General features: G+C 36.3%; 1 protein-coding gene across 1 annotated transcript; it reads left to right on the forward strand.

Moving 5' to 3' along the window:
• Positions 1-219: 219 nt before the first annotated feature.
• LOC144442053 (uncharacterized) lies at positions 220-17123 on the forward strand. The gene is made up of 16 exons (XM_078131325.1): positions 220-231; positions 1698-1944; positions 4977-5051; positions 5729-5991; positions 6526-7818; positions 8056-8149; positions 9127-9308; positions 9953-10711; positions 11219-11260; positions 11705-11839; positions 12378-12506; positions 13344-13573; positions 14131-14247; positions 15068-15213; positions 16316-16459; positions 16839-17123. The coding sequence occupies exons 1-16, from the start codon at positions 220-222 to the stop codon at positions 17090-17092; spliced, it is 4122 nt and encodes a 1373-aa protein (XP_077987451.1). The 3' UTR covers positions 17093-17123.
• Positions 17124-17491: the final 368 nt, after the last annotated feature.

The following is a 17491-nucleotide window of genomic DNA, read 5'->3' on the forward strand; positions in this document are numbered from 1 at the left end:
TATTCATTTTTTTTCAAATTCTGGTCAAATTAAGTACAATATTTACAAATATTTTTGAAAATATATAGTTTGACTTTTTTATAGGAGGAAAGGCATACTATGTTTACAAAGTCAGTGCAGTAAATGACATTTATTATATTTTTTTTTATGTGAGGCTGATCTTCCCGTCAACGAAGTTATGCGAGACAACACGAGAATTTACTTCGGACCCACTTCAACATGGCTGACCAGGTACGTTTCTTATACATTTTGTTGTGTTCAATACCGGCACTTCTTTAATTCATTTGCCATCTTGTGTAGTTCTCTTTGGAGCTACGCAAACGAAGGAGCCTCGTTCGGTGTCAATGTCGAACAGATCCGTGGTCACTGCTTGAACCCTGGATGTTTTTACATGCTTCCTTCCGCGTGACTTGCGACCTGTTTTTAAATGACCGTTCCGGGAAACATACATTTCGGGACGACGCAATGTTTTGTTTCATTTTCAACAACAGCCACCATTTTGGTTGCAAGTATTTTCTGTGTAGTCGCCTGGTGTCCACGTTTTGTCGTAGGTCGACATTTTACATTTATTTCCACGATGTCGTTGAAATCACAGCGGCAGCCGCGACAGTGACAATGACAGAGAGTCATTGTTGTTGATTTTTTTATCGGGGTTCCTTTGTTTTACCATGATTAAATGGACACCGGAACTCGTGAACACTGAAGGGGAATACCCTGATTAAAATGTTTGTGTCGTACGAGAGATATCATTGCACTACTCTTTGTTTTGTTGAACAAACTGACAATATGTTAATCAGTGTAATTTTGCTTACAAGGCGTTAACATTGTAGATAACACATCGCTATAGAACTGTTAGTAACAATGTCTAACTGTTCACCGTTCTAATATTCATGATGATATCCCACATAAATATTTATATCGACACTGTGTGTTGTATAACCATGAATCTATTATTGAGATCAATACTAGATCCATGGTATAACCTCCTTCTCAATATCTACAATCATACAATGTGATTTTGAGCTAACAGTGTAGCAAGAACCAACAGTATCGACGTAGATTTCCATACGCACTTTTTTGGGGGAACATGTTAAAATTATACTAATTATACACGTCTATAATTCATGCTAAAACTGAGTAAGTAGCCAAACATTCAAGACAGTATTATAGAGGTGGTTTTAGACAGTGAGACTTCTGTTGGTGTTTTTTTTAAATTTATTGATAACATAAAAATTATGACATAAATCATTATCCCATATCATACATGGGGGTAATCTGACAGGATCTGTGCCAGCTGCTCGATAAGATTCCACTTATGTGTAAAAGTACAAATATGAAACTAAAAGAAAACCACAAGTTACAAACTTCGATATTACTATGGAAAGCATGCTATCAACAAACTAAGATAGATACAATCCAAAACTAGTGATCTAGCATGTGGTAAATTAGACATGTCGGTGATAGTAATGCCTTTGTTGTGCTGACATAATTTCATTGTAATCAAGATAGTGTGAACACCGAATGGGGTTGAATGTATGGTCACTTGAGGAAAACGTGTTATCAGAAGTGACACCCTACTGTGAGTGTAATTACTCCAACATCAATAAATGAACATGTTGCCATAGTTGTAGAATGTGTCTGTGTTAGTTTACTGATAGTTGATTTGCCATTGTTGTATAACTTTATATTATCTGCAGAGTAACAGCACTGAAACGACAGAGATCCCCAAAGAAGGTGAAAACACACCAAATGATGTGATTGGACCAGACAGTAATGAGAACAAATCAAATGACCAATGGGATGCAGGCTTTATCCTGGGCCAGGAAATGATGGACACCATACCACAAGTACCAACAAGTGAAGAGAAGTTGTTGTCCTTGTCAGACCCACCGTCCTATGATAACCAGGGCCTTGGACTTGAAGCTGGCAATAGTGCTGTTTCAGGTAATGACAATATTCTTGGTCAATCAGTGTGTTTGCTAATATTTGGGAACTGATAATGACAGAGAGAGGAACCCGGGTAAAATTTGCAATAGGTTTCCATATACTATACCACAATTTGAATGGGGAAAATTGAAATACTGGGGTACTCATGTAGGTTTCACCTGCTTACTGCTCTTAATTTAAAGAGAAAGCCATGCTAGGAAATAATGGCATTTTCATGAAGTATGACTCCGACTAGTAATAGTATGAGTTCTGGAGAGCCATTTCACAATTTCGGTAAACATCATGTTGATATTGTGCCTTTTATAGGGTATTTTTGCTGTGTGCCAATGAATCATGGGAGTCAGCAGAAATAATATATTTATGTTTGCACAATGAATATTCTTGACTCCAAGGTGTCTGTTCCCATCAGTATAAAAACATGTCATGAATATTCAGTGTGCAAACATAAATATATCATTTTACCAGATTTCCTTCCTCTATTACCAGGGTTCTGAAACCCTAGCTAAAACACTGCTTAACAAACAACAATGACAATGGAGAATATACATGTATTGTTCATGGTTCCAAGAATCAATAGAACAGTACAATATAGTTACTTTGGAACGGGTAAATTGGAAATGAATGCGATGTTTTGATCCATCTACTACAGACCTTGATGACGCGATGATGAGAGAAACATAAATGCTGAATAATTAAATCATTGCTTGTTCGTGATCCAAAGTTGAGGAATCGAAACGTCGCATTAGTTTCTAATTTACCATTCCACTATTGTACTGCCCTACAATGTCAGTGTTGTAATTTCAAGAATCAGAAGGCTTAAATATATTACATACTGAAGCTGATAGCAGAAGTTGTGTTGTTTTATTTTGAACTGGTTATTGGAGAGAATAAAGCAGCTAGCATTGTATGTTTAGTCTAGTGCTATCCTTCATTGAATCTTAAGATGAAAGAGATGATTTGGTATCAGACTATTGTGTGATAGGATCACAGGGGACAGCAGGCATGTAATTGATTGATCAATCGATTTATTGATTGATTATTTGATTGAGTGATTGAGTGATTGATTGATTAATTTTTGTGGTGAAATAAAACTTATTTTTTGTGTGATATTGATCAATTAACTGATTGATTTTTGTGGTGATATGAAAGTTTTTTCCATCTTTCCCTGGCTAGTTTTCTCTCTATCAGCTTTATATAATTCTCTCTTTATTGACTAATTAAACGACACCATGTGTATTCTTCTCCTCTTATCTAAATTAAAACCCCTAATATTATAGTTATCTGGAGATAGGTTACAGCAACAATTTGCTTTATCTATTAGCTTCTGGGAGATTATCACACCGAACAAACACTAAGCCATACACAAATAAGGATAAAAACATGTATACTAGTTTATGCATGGCTGGGTGTTTGGTTTCCCCCCTCCCATGGAGAGTGAATTTTTCATTTTGAAAACCCTAAACTAGGCCTCTCCTGACACTATTTTGACACATTTTTATCAATTCAATTGTTGATGTCACCCAATATTATTGAGGTAAGGAACAATTGCCATTGAGTAATTGTTCGATAGTAACAACAACGCGAAATTATTTTACCATAAAGTGATAAATTCTAAAGATCATTAATGCAATGGAAATGTATCAAGTTAATTAGTATAGTTTGAATTGCTGATTGCTGAAAATCATAAAATTCTTATAAAAGGGAATGAAATATAATTTTGAAAGTGTTATATTTGTGTCAAAACAAGGAGACTTTGGTGCCTAGGAATAGATACCGACACCTGGGAATCACCTTTGACCTGATGTTAGTTCTGCTTTAACATGCAAGTAGATATTTGTAGCATATAGTTCTGCTTTTAGTTCTGTGGGGACTTCAACAATGGTACATGTAGCAGACACTGCGGCACTTACCCAGATAGATGCCCAAATAGGTACCCATATACACGTAGATATCAGTTGGCTAGATCTCTTCTAGTGGTCTGAGGCTAGATAGATACTGAGATTGAGATAGATAGTACCCAGATAGATACTGAGATATATACCTAGAGGGATACTGGGATACATGTACATGTAAATACCCAGATAGATACTTGAGATTGAGATAGATACCCAGATAGATACCCAGATATATACCCAGAGGGATACTCAGATACATGATTTACATGTAAATACCCAGATAGATACTTGAGATTGAGATAGATACCCAGATAGATACCCAGATATATACCCAGAGGGATACTCAGATACATGATTTACATGTAAATACCCAGATAGATACTTGAGATTGAGATAGATACCCAGATATATACCCAGAGGGATACTCAGATACATGATTTACATGTAAATACCCAGATAGATACTCAAGATTGAGATTGATACCCAGTAGATACCCTGATATATACCCAGAGGGATACTCAGATACATGTACATGTAAATACCCAGAAAGATACTCAAGATTGAGATTGATACCCAGATAGATATGCAGTAGATACCCAGAATTACAAATTGTTACTGTAGACGTGATCATGGTGAATATAGCAATGTTCATGTAACAAGTATCATTTTTTGATCAGACAACCACAATATGCATACATGTATTCACAGAAAATTGTTAAAATACCAATCATTAGACATTGTGAATGTTAATCAGTGGTCAGTATTATCCATAAAGCAGAACAGAAACAGGTTGAAATTGTGATTGCTGTTGAGGACGAACAATTTGTGGGTGTGGACTGAAAAATGAATTTGATATGATTTATCATGTATACAACTACAAAAATATGTTTATCGACAGGTGATGCAATAATTTTCACGGTGCATGATATTGCGAGTACATGTGTAAGTTATTGTACCTAACAAAACAATTTTAAAAAACATTCGGGTTGCATCTATATCAAAGATCATGTATGCCAAATTTCATTTTGTAGTACGTACATCTATTTAAGATAAGATTCGACTACTCTCAAGCTTGGCAGAACCCTGTAACAAAGTACACAATGTAGTGAAATCTGGCTTGTTTTACTATTACAGTACCAGAATGTCCCAGTGCGATGTATGGTCCATTTTTACCAGAGGAACCTGAGCCACAAACGACTGATGTCAAAGGTATGTATTCATGATCTACAGATGTGCCTCATAAGGTTTTTTTGAAATGAAGAATGTTTTGTAGCCAGTGGATGAGGCCGTGAATTAGTTTTGGAAAATTAGAGGTACAGTTATGTTTTTGAAGTAATTTTCAATACTAATACATAGCACCTCCACCCCCCTCCCCTCCCCCCCCCAAAAGAAAAAGATCAGTACTTACATAAGTTTTTTTTATCTCTCTTTCTCAATTAACCATAAGTTATACTACACTACATGACACTGAGTACATATAGATGCTGTTTTCGTCTCAGACCACATTTTAGACCAGTTTCAGTCATGTTTGTATTTGAACTAGGGAGTAATGGGTAGGGTTAACTTAGGGATAGGAATGGGTTAAGGCTCCCTAGCATAAACTTAATTTGCATCATTGATAATGTAGAACCATGGACTGACTACAATAAATATAATGTATATATATATTTGTATTCCAGCTGGGGAGTTACAGGAATATAGAACAGTGGACTGAATGTACAATAGATACAATTTTGTAGGGAGTAAAGGTAGGGTCAAGTTATGGATAGGAATAGGGATAGACTCCCTAGCATAACCCTGGTTTTCATCAGCCTCAATGGTGGATGCTGTTTTACATGTGCCCCATTATTCCAAATTAACATGGTTCTTTATTTTTTTCCTCGCAGATGTTGATGCAGAAAAGGGGGTGTGTGGACTCAAAAACCTTGGTAATACATGTTTCATGAACTCTGGTCTCCAGTGTCTACTTAGTTGTCCAAGTATTTGTCAGTATTTCTTGGAAGGAGAGAAGTTTTCACCAGAATCAATAGCTGGCAGATTTGGTGCTTTGATAGAGAAGGTGTGGTGTGGACAGTACTCTGTTATTCACCCGTCTGAGTTCAAGGAAACTCTGGGTTTTGTACACGGACAGTTTAAAGACTACAGACAGGTAAATAGAGTTGTTACATTTTGGGCTAATTTGCAAATTAATTTACATATGAATAACATGGTAATTTGCATATTAATTTACATATAAGTAACATGGTAATTTGCATATTAATTACATATAAATAACATGGTAATTTACATACATGTTACTTTACATATAAATAATATGATAATTTGCATATTGATTTACATATAAATAACATGGTAATTTACATATTGGTTTGCATAGTGATCAGACAAGTATAGTAGTATGCATGTCTTCAACACTGGAACAAACTGATATGTTTATTTTATACACATACACACATGTACATTGGAATCAGCCATTTCTCTTCATGTGAAAATATTATTATGATTTTGTCATTCAAAGATTAATAAAGCTTAAGGATGGTAGAACAGTTTTGTGTTGTCATATCATAGACACACATTTTCATGATGTAGAATGCCCAGAGAATATATTGCCTATTTTTTTTCAACTTGGCTCATGCATGGTATAAGACATCATTGTAATAAGAAATGTTGTTATTTTTTGCAGCATGATGGTCAAGAGTTTCTGGCATTATTACTTGATAGTTTGCATGAAGAACTAAATCATGCCAAGACCAAACAGGAACTAGAAGAGGCACTTGTTGAGGAAGAGGTCATATCGGAAGATTCAAGCGACTTACTTGACGAAAAGGATATTCCTGGCCCATCGACGTCAATTGGGAAATGTCTTATACTTAAAGGTTCGGAAGATGATGAAGAAAGTAGCAGATCAGAGATGAGTGTCTCAGAACAAGAAGACAGCATGGACATGTCTGCGTCTGACGCTGACCAGCAACAGATTGTTAACGAGACAAACAACATGACAAAACTGCCAAGTATTGAAGAGTTTTACATGAAAGACGTCAAAACTCTGAATACAAACGTCTTAAGAGAGGACAGCCCGCCACCGGTTATTGCCGTTGATAGTGAAAAGTTTCCCAAGAATGACAAGTTACCGACCTCCAAACAGAAGTCGCCACTGAAAAATAAAGTTGAAAACAGAACTGAAACAAGTCCAAAATCACCAAGGAATAAGAAAAGTAATCTTTTTGCCATTAAAACGAATAAACTCGAGAATCTTGACCCCGAAGACAGTGCTAAGATACAGATGGAAGTGGTGGAAGAGGTGAATGAGATAGATTCAATTAAACGAATGAAGATGGACGACAATGGAACAATTTTGAAGTCTCTTCTACTGAAGGGAGGGAAAGACCTTCTGCAGGAGAGTAAACTTGATGTGTTTTCGGTGCAGCAAGATTTGGAAGATGTTGACCAAATGAAACTGGATTTGACGATGCTAAAAAGAAAGGACACTAATTTATTCGCAAATGCCACGTCTAAGTTTCCGATCAGTGCCAATAATGAAAGTTGTAACATATTAGATGGTCAGGATAAGTTAGGCAAATTTGCAAGCAATAGTTTTACACTTGAATTAAACATGGAGTTGGAGAAACCGGAGAATTGTAAAGAAAAAGGGGAGGGGGAGGGGGAGGAAGAAGAAGAGGAATTGGAGGAGGGTGAATCTAAGGAAAATGAAGAATTGAAAGGTGCTGAAAGTAGTGGAACAGTTCTGAAACAAGTAACGTTTGCTAACAATCAGACGATATTACCAAATGTTGTGGATGATACAACTCTCTCTAAGACCTCCAGTTGTGCTGGGAGTTCGACATCCGGATTCTGTGCATCGCGACAAACAAGAGCAGAGAAGGAATTCTTTCAGGCAGAGAAGTCGTGGCACAAGTACCTGGAGCGAAATAGATCAGTAATTGTGGACACATTCCAGGGACAGTTCAAAAGCACAGTAAGTATTTACATATGATAAATATGAAATTTTTAAAAAATTGTAAAACTATTGTTGTTAACACAGTGTGAACTTGATTCCGGGATGTACTACTGTGGCAAACTACATGTACTTGCAAGACAAACTCTTTTTGCAATATGTTGAAATACATGATTTTATGCTGTCAATGGGTGTTGATGTAATTTCATCACTCACAGATTGATTGAAATTGACACTACATATTCTACTTTATTTCAGGTGATATGTTCATCATGTGATCATGTTTCTGTGACCTTTGAACCCTTCATGTATCTATCAGTACCATTGCCAAATGCCATGGAGAGACAAATACGTAAGTAAATTCTCTCCCTTTTTGAATTTAGATACTTACATGTATTGTATTGATTTATGGAAGTTCAAAAAGCAAAAGTGGAGTTCATAACTTCTAATTCTCAGGACTGCCAATAGTATTTTACCTCATGCTAGAGGGTCAAAATAGAACATTCTCTTGAGCACCTACATGTATAGTATGTCTAATTATTTAAAGTGATCACATGGATGAGGATTGGATATTTACTTTATAAGACAAATTTTATCATGGCGTCCTACTTGAAAAATTAATGTGAAACAACATTGACTAAGTCTGTGTTGTAACTCAGTACATTGCAAAAGCATAATAAATGTGTCAAATGTTTTTATTGTTTGCAAAATAACAAACTTTGTACACATTTTTTAGCTTTTTGCAATGTATTGAGTTACAAACACAGACTTAGTCAATGTTGTTTCACATTGATTTTTCAAGTATGACGCCATGATAAAATTGTTTTATAAATTAACAATCCAAAATAAATATCCAATTCTCATCTCAAGTTACGGCTAGTACAGCTTTACAAAGAGAAAGAAAATGTAGTTAATACAATAGGTCAGTGAGGGTCAGCAGAAATACATGAAAGACACGTCAGCTGATTGCTGTTTCCACAAATTATGTATGTTTATATGATGCATTTATTTATAGTTTGTTTATATGGAAAGTGAAACTGTACTAGTTTTCTAGTGCCTTAGAAGCATTGTATTTAAGAGAGGGTCGAATCTATGCTATTTCCTGTACATTGGGCAATGATTGTTTAGTGTATAGCCATGCATACATAAGGAGTTTGGCAATAATAACTTGCCAACAAATGAATGAAGGAGGTGGGTGGGGGTGGGGGTGGGGGTGGGGGTGGATGTTATTCAACAAATTTTTAGCGACAGTTTGGTGTGTTAAGTAAGAGTGAGGGAATGGGGAAAAAATCAACATCTTTACAATGTATGTCTGTTGTTGAATTTCAGCCATAGTGTGGGTACCTCTAAATTACCATCATCCTATGAAGTACCTGGTGAATGTCATTAAAACACACACTGTCAAACAACTCAGGACTCTTCTCACTGCACTTATATTTGGTGAAAATGTACCACCACCCAATGATATCATCATTGCTGAAGTGTTCAATAACCACATAGCTAGGGTGTTGGTAAGTACTTTCAACTTTGACCTCAAATGAGATATGATATTGACCCCCTAGTTCTAGAGATATATCTCCATTTTTCAGAAGGCTGAAATCATGCCACATTACATTTTTGTATCCAAAGATGTATTGAATAGATAGGGTGTAAGTTCTTTCAACTTTGACCTTGAATGAGATATGTAATTTTAACCCCAATCTTCAGGGATGCATTTACGTCTTCACTCCATGGTCAACTTTCCGAAAGCTGAAATCATGCCAAATAATACCTTGTACCAGGATTTTAGTGCAGAACATGGGTAAAATATTGGGGAGCTCGGGTACATTTTACTGGCTTAGAGAAAATGAAATTGTTATTGAAGTTGTAAGTTGTGTAATATTATTACATACTATTACATATTCGGATATCAGAAAGATAAAAGATTGTATAGTTTTGCCACTTGGAGTGCTGTTCAGGAGTAGCTTTTAGACCAGAAATAAGGGCCATGATACATGATAGTTGAGTCTTTATTTTAGATCACATAATTTTTAGAAGCATGTTTTAGAAGTGTGTCTGAGCTAGGAACCTGCAGAGGTGTTTTCTGTAGCCATATTTTGCTGATTACGTCTTGATCATATTGATCAGAAATCTTGTTTTTCTTCCCCAACTCTAGGAGGATGGCACTCATCTCAGATATGTCAACACGGAATACAGAATGATATATGCTTTCGAAATGCCAACTAAACCAGAACTAAATATGCACCCTAATAACTTGTACTGCACCTATGGTGATTTCAACATGGCTGACACAGCTGAGGACAGTGCATGGAGAACTAGAGATGATGATGTCATCACTGAAAGTGGTGATGTCAGCACCAATATTGATGACGTCACTACAGAAAATGATGATGGTTGCAATACTGGGGGTGATGTTAGTGATGTTGTCATGCAGTCAGCTGAGAAAGACAGCCATACAGGTAGAGCTCAGGGGGATGTCTTCAGTAATATTGGATATTTTGATGTGAGAATGTATGCAGACCTTAAAAACTGTGACCCAGGAGAAGTACAGAACAGTGGTCATCAAAGCTTTCCTTGTACCGGCAGTGAATGGAACGTGCCTTCAGTGTCAATTCCTAGTCCAAGAAATAACATAGGCAGTGGGGATACAGAAGGTGTCATCAACACACATAGTGATGACATCACAACAAAGACAAGTGATGTCAGCACAAACTGGGTACCAAATAATGCTGACGCAAACATGTGGAGTGGTGATGCCTATGCCCCTAACAATGCAAGCAATACCAATGATCTTGGCTTAGCTGGAGTGTCAACAGACTGGCGATCATGTGCAGTCTGTTTGGAGGAACTGCCAGACCATGAGTTGTTAACACATATGTCATGTGGAGGCGCTTTGTGCCATGTGTGCCTTGAGGTGAGTAAATCAGTATGGATGTCAAAATTATAACGAAATGAATGTTGACTTTGCAGTCTCCGATCAGACAATGTTGTATGGAGGAGGTGTACACCGGTGTGTAGATAATTCAGTCTGCATAAACTCGATAGAAACCATACATTTCCATTGGTGAAGCTCTAGAAAGCAAACTGTCAGTTCATTTCCTTGTCAAGAAATCATCATCATCAGATTCATACTATGAGTATATTGTAGGTCGATGACCTGTTCATAGTTCCAATGAATATTACATGTAGTGAATCAGCCCAGTGCTTATTTGCCTGTGTGATGGTATTGGAAGTAAGAATCAGTAGAATAATCATAGAGAACGGCTTTGCACTCCAATGCCTGTCCAATCTTGACTTGAAAGAGTTAATGGTGGAAACATTTACTGCATTGTCTGGCAAGCTGTTCCATGGCTGAAAGATTCAATTTGAGAAAAAAATGACGTATATTTTTTTTACGTGGAATTTGTTTTTCTTCTTCCAGGCAACTTCCAAACATTATGGAGCTGCAGGGTTCCAGTGTCCCGTAAGTATTGTACCTACTGCTAAAGTTACTACAATTGCACCAAATCAAGGCAGTGTTCAGCTTGTTGTTATAATTCTTTTACAGTTATTATTTCAACCTATCTCGGTCTGACAGAGTATTAAATCCAGACTTTAACAGAGTCTGGATTTAGTACTCTTTCAGACCAAGATAAGTTGAAATTTCTTTTTACAGATAATTTTGTGAAAAACACAGCAAAATTTATAGAAATTGCCTTCCTTAGAAGGAAAACCAGGTTGTACAGACCTAGCTAGTTCTGTAGAATTTATTTATTTAACCTTTGACTTGTCATTTTGCATTTATTAATTTATTTAACACTCTGTATCTTTCTTTAAGTTCAGGTTTAAAGTGACGTATAAGTCCATTGGGCTGGGAGGTTTCATATTCACTTTCTTGCAAAATTGAAGTATTTCATTTGTTCATCAGGTGTGTACAGCAGAGGTGAACCCAGCGGAAGACTTTGTTGCTGCCCCACCACCAACAGACAATAAATGCAGCAAGCGTGTGCTCACGATACCAGTGCAATTTAGATACGATTATGAAGACGACGGACAGAGAAAGGTATGGACTTTGGTAGAACTTTCACTTTGTCTTCAAATTTTGGGTTTAAATCTTGTCAGATGATCGATCCCCAGAGCTATCCATTCTGTTCTGTAGTAAATGTAAATCTGAGACCAAGATATGAACTATGGTTGTACTTCCGAATGTACAGTTGTTCTTTGTACAAAAATGTTTTGTTGAAGTCTTGATAGATATTAGCATGTTTACATCACAATTGATCTGTGTTTTTGCTTCACTCTCTCATAAACCATTTGTATTGCTAACCACGGCAAATGAGTAGTGTTGTTTGAAAATTATACATTCAAACAGATCGGTTTGAAAAAAAATGCACTCAAACTGAGTTGTTGAGATGGGGAGTGATACATGAAATCAGCCTAATTGACCATATTCGAATGTAAAATAACGAGATTGGCGGCACGTCTTGGATGGTGCCGTAAAAGAGGCTATGGGAATACGACGATGCATTTTTAGCAAAATTTCAAAATTCATTTCATTTATGTGCAATATTCTCTCCCTCTCTTTTTTTCTCCTGCTCCAGATGAAACTTTTTGGCCATCCACGGATGGTGTACCTTGCCAACGAAACTCAAGGAGAAACTTTATTCAGTGCAATTGAGAGAATGTTGCCGTTTCAGGTGCCATATAAGATTGTCCTGACTGATGGTCAGGTAAGCAACTTTTTAAAATCTTATTACACTCACTTTCAATTTGTCAGAAACCATCAGAATTTTCAGATATTGAAAACTACCAAAATACCAAAAATGTAGTATTACATGTACAGTTGATTTGGTCTAGCCTAGAACGAAAATGTTTACATATTGTTAGATTACTAGTATTGGTTTCCAACTTTGTCTGTATGTTTGCTATAACAGTGACAGATATTTTTGAAGTTACACTAAAATTTAGAGATACTATCAACGGTAAACACCAGGGTGCACACACTTAGTAGTTACCTTGTCTGGAAATTCTAGTCCTGTGTATTTTTGAAAGACATGGCTGCTACGATAGTGTAATTCTACTTAAAACATATGCATTCTTTCATAGATATAATGCACAGGTATTTAAAAAGGACTCTTTCAAATTACAAAAAATAAGAAAAAAAATTACAAAAATTTGTCAAAGTATGCCATGACTACAACATACGACTCTGGTAATCCAGCCTTCAGTTTACTAAGATAGGTGCAAACTAAATCTATTGTTCTTCAGTGTGGTAGATTACACAAGTGGGTTATAGTGGTTCCTCTGTTGTGCAATTCTAATCACCCTGTGATCAACATAGTGTAAACATTGGAAGTTCTGAAACAGTACACTGCAAGGTTATGGAACTTTGCCAATAAAACTCTGCAATGCTTCCCTACTGAAGCTGTAATTAAACCAACATCCATTCAATAGCTTATTACTGTTGTATCAACATGTTGCTACAATAGTTTTAGTTTGTGTCTATCTTAGTAAACCGAAGGCTGAACTACCAGAGTAATAAACTAACCAAAAGACTTTTATTGCAGGGTTATCTGTGTTCTAGGTGTATGTACAATATACATTGTACGGGCTGTGAGCTGGTCAGAGAAGTAGAAATTAGTTTACAGTCAGGCGACCACCTCACTGTCATCTGGGAAGATATTACACAACTTCAGTTAGAATATGCAGAACAGGTTTCTGACCATGAATCTATGAAAGATTTACGAAGTCAGGATCCGCTGACTATTCAGGACTGTTTTCATGCATTTACAGAGAGGTAGGTCAAAGTTCAACAATTACTTATGCAAATAGGATGCAAATTTATGCAAAAGTCTCTGACAATGAATCCATGAAAGATTTATGATGTCACATTGTCAGCATGCTCTGGCTTCAGGACTGTTTTCATGCATTTTCAGAGAGGTAGATGAAAGTTCAATGCTGTTAATCATGTAAATAGATGCAAATTTATTCAGGACAAGTCTTTTTGAGGACTGTTTTCATGCGTTACAGAGGACAATCCAAGTTTAGTGTCATTAATCATGTAAATACAATGCAAATTTATGCAGAATCAGTCTCTGACCATGTCTCCAAGAAATATTTACGAAGTTTCAGAGTACTGTTGTAAAATTTATAACAAATTAGATACAAAATGATATGAGGGTTATTCTGTATCTTGAATGTATGAAGTGATGGTTCTAATTTTCTCACACGATAACAAAGATATTGCGTAATTTGATTTATCTCGGCAAACAGCATTTTTTTTCAAGCTGCTGCTACATCCATTGGCAGCCACTTTGTGATAGTATTTATACTCTTGATTTCTTTGTCTTCCAGTGAATTGTTAGATGAACATAATCCATGGTTTTGTCCTAAATGTGAACAGAACCAGTGTGCACGTAAAACACTAACTGTGTGGAGATACCCAGATACATTGGTTGTTTATTTAAAGAGGTAAGTCTTATAATGATATTGTTAAATCCCCCTCTAAGTGTAACAATCTGTATTCTGTCTTGTACATCACAGAAATCTGTCTAGTAACCTACTCATCAGAAATAATTCACGTGAAGCCAACTCCAAGAACACTGAATTTCTCCCAAATCTTTATTTCATGAACCCAATTAGTGTTCTCTCCAGGATAGAATTGCTAGGATGGTGGCTAATTTGCATGATAATTTACATATCTATGTCATGATAATTTACATAATGATTTGCATAATGATCCACATGTAATATGTGTACAGTACATTGTATGTATAGTATGTCTTCAATATTGAAACTTACTTAGACATGTTTATATTTAACACATACCCATACGTACACACATGGACATTGGGATCAACAATTTCTCTTCATATGAAAGTATTGTCATTCAAAGATTACTAAAGTGTAAGGATAGTTGAACACTTTTATAGTACAGCAGAAACCTGCCACGAATAAAGGCAAGGGTGGTGATATCACAATGCTTTCTGTATAGTGGATAGAGAGAGAGAACACTGACAATTACAAATTAGTGTCATATGGCCAGCATGCTTTCTCATATACTGTGCCTCATGTACAGAATAAATTACCATTGAATTACATTGTAATGCAAAAACGTTGAACTAATTCCTTCAGATAAGTAATAACCAAATAGTGCCTTCTAACTGTACAGTACCTTTGAATATTTTCGTTGTCCTAGAAACTTGGGCTTTTAAAATTGAATGATGGTAAACGTCAATACATACATTAATTATTATAATGTTACTATTGATTTGTTGTTTTCTCTTGACAGGTTTGTGTTTCATGAGCTGTGCAGTACTAAGCTAGACAATAAAGTTCTTTTCCCTATCAATAATTTTGACGTCTCAGGATTTATATCAGGACCAACAGATGAAGCTTTGACCTATGACCTTCAGAGTTGTGTCTGCCACTTTGGGGGTAAGGATCGAATTTGTTCCAATAATTATGTGTGGCTCTATGTTTGTGGCTCTATTGTACAGTAAAGTTTATGTTTATGTAACGTAGACATCAATGTCGAGAGAATACATATAAATGATTGATTTAATTCGTATTACGATTTTACATAATAATGAAAGTGTACTTCATGTACTCAATTGTAATGCAAAGTCATACGGTGAGCTTGCGTTCTCGCGAGCAGCGCCAGTCTTATGGAACAGTATACCACTTGAACTTCGTTCTTCACCAACTGTCGATAAATTCAAGAAGGACATCAAGACACATCTGTTTGCAAGAGCTTTCTCCAACTTGTTTACATTGATCTACTATTGTTCCTGTTCATCGCCATAGATCATTAAGTCGTATTGGATTTTGGCGCTACACAAACTCTATTGATTGATACGATTGATTGATTGATTGATTGATTGATTACATACAGAACCATATATCAAATATGTACAGTGGTTCACCATCTTTTTTTTACAGCAAATTCTTTCTATTTTGTGGCAAGCAAAATGGGTAAACTTTGACAATATAACATATAATATACTGCCAGTAACACAAGGAGAAAATCAGTGTTCATTTCCAGCATGGTTTGTCTGTTCAAACCCACCATGCAAAGTACGCTTCTTTTGCCATTTTGTTGCAGTATCACCTACTTTCATCATCTGCTGTCCGGCAATGAACCAGAAAAGTTGAAAATTGTTTTTCATGTATTGGAAACTCTTCATTCCATTCTGTTAGAGAAATACTATATCTACTCCTCACACTATGAGGATGGTATTCACACTTCATGGCATCCTCACGGGTGGAAGTGAAGATGTTTTGTAGTGCCCTCACAGATGGAAAGTGAAAGTTTTTCATCCCATTGTTTTTACAGGGGTCAGTGGTGGCCCCCCTGTACAGTATCCTCACTGGTGAAAGAAAAGATATTTTGAAGTGCCCTCATAGTGAACAGTGAAAGACTTTCCTCTTAGTTTAACTGAGATCAATGCAGGTCGCTATACAGCACCTTCACAGGTAGATATTTTCCAGTGCCCTCGCAGGTTAAAAGTTAATGTTTTTCTTCCTTTTGTTTTTACAGGGGTCAATGCAGGCCACTACACAGCCTTTTCAAAGAATCCCTTAACTGATCAATGGTACTACTACAATGATGAAACCAACACTAGACAAGATCCTTGTGACAGTGATAGTAGCAGTGTCTATGTACTGTTTTACCAGAGGAAAAGTAAGTTAGCGTTAATTCTTGTTTCCACAAAGGCTCATAAATGAACACAAACTGCACTACCTGCAATATGAGTTAACCAACATTATAACATACACAAACCACGTTCAATAGCAGCTAGTGCAGCTTTAAAGGAAAAGTCCATTCAGGCTCATTTCTGCCCTGTATTGCGTACTGTCATGATGCAAAACGATCAGGGTATAATACCCATATTTGTTGTTTGAACTCATTCAACTTGGCTTGTGTGTGGTATTGAATTTTTAAGAGTTTCAGTCATGTGAATTACAAACCTTCGTAACAGATTTTTAAAAGTTTGAAAATACCAACAACCATTGCTTCAAAGTAATCTATACGTGGAATTGGTGTACTTGTATTTTTACAGGTAGCCAGTTGCCTTTCTCACTGCCCCTACAACAGCCACACCTCCCTCAAGAAGACCAAAAACAGACAAGTAGTGATATCACAGATGGAATAGCTGTGGACGAAAGCAAAGAAACCGTCATCGTGAATCACCAAGAAATCAATCAACTTCTGGAACAACTGAAGTCTACTGAACAGAATGAAACACCAGAAGTTGTAGACAGTACTCAGAAAGCACCATGTAGCAGTGAAGATGGGTTTGATTTCTACTCATAGATTAGTATTGTAATCTACTAATTAGACAGTACAAGGCCTAATTTAATTTTTTTTTTGGGGGGGGGGGGGTGCATTCCAACACTGAAGGGCAGATCAGCCAAAGAATAGACAGGGTATTGTTTAAATTTGAAAAATTAAAAAGCAGTGGTATTGTACTTTTATTTTTCTCAAACACAAAATTTGCTTCTCAAAATCTGCTGTATCTGCAATATTTTGCATGCAGTGTTTGAGATGGGGGGGGGGGGGGAGTTGTTGTCTTAATATGTATATGATCTACATTACTGTCCAGTTCAAAATTCGTCTAACCAACATTTTCTCTTTGTCCACTTGTGCAAAGTGTGAATTAGTAATCTGTATTTAAACTGCAACAAAGGGTAAATTTTAAAATAATCATTTAAC

Source organism: Glandiceps talaboti, chromosome 11 (genome assembly GCF_964340395.1).
Source record: "Glandiceps talaboti chromosome 11, keGlaTala1.1, whole genome shotgun sequence".
NCBI classification, from domain to species: domain Eukaryota; kingdom Metazoa; phylum Hemichordata; class Enteropneusta; family Spengelidae; genus Glandiceps; species Glandiceps talaboti.

Coding starts and splice junctions, on each gene's coding strand:
- LOC144442053 (XM_078131325.1), top strand. Junction 1,945..4,976: donor TGGCAATAGTGCTGTTTCAG/GTAATGACAATA, acceptor TTACTATTACAG/TACCAGAATGTCCCAGTGCG. Junction 13,574..14,130: donor TTTCATGCATTTACAGAGAG/GTAGGTCAAAGT, acceptor TTTGTCTTCCAG/TGAATTGTTAGATGAACATA.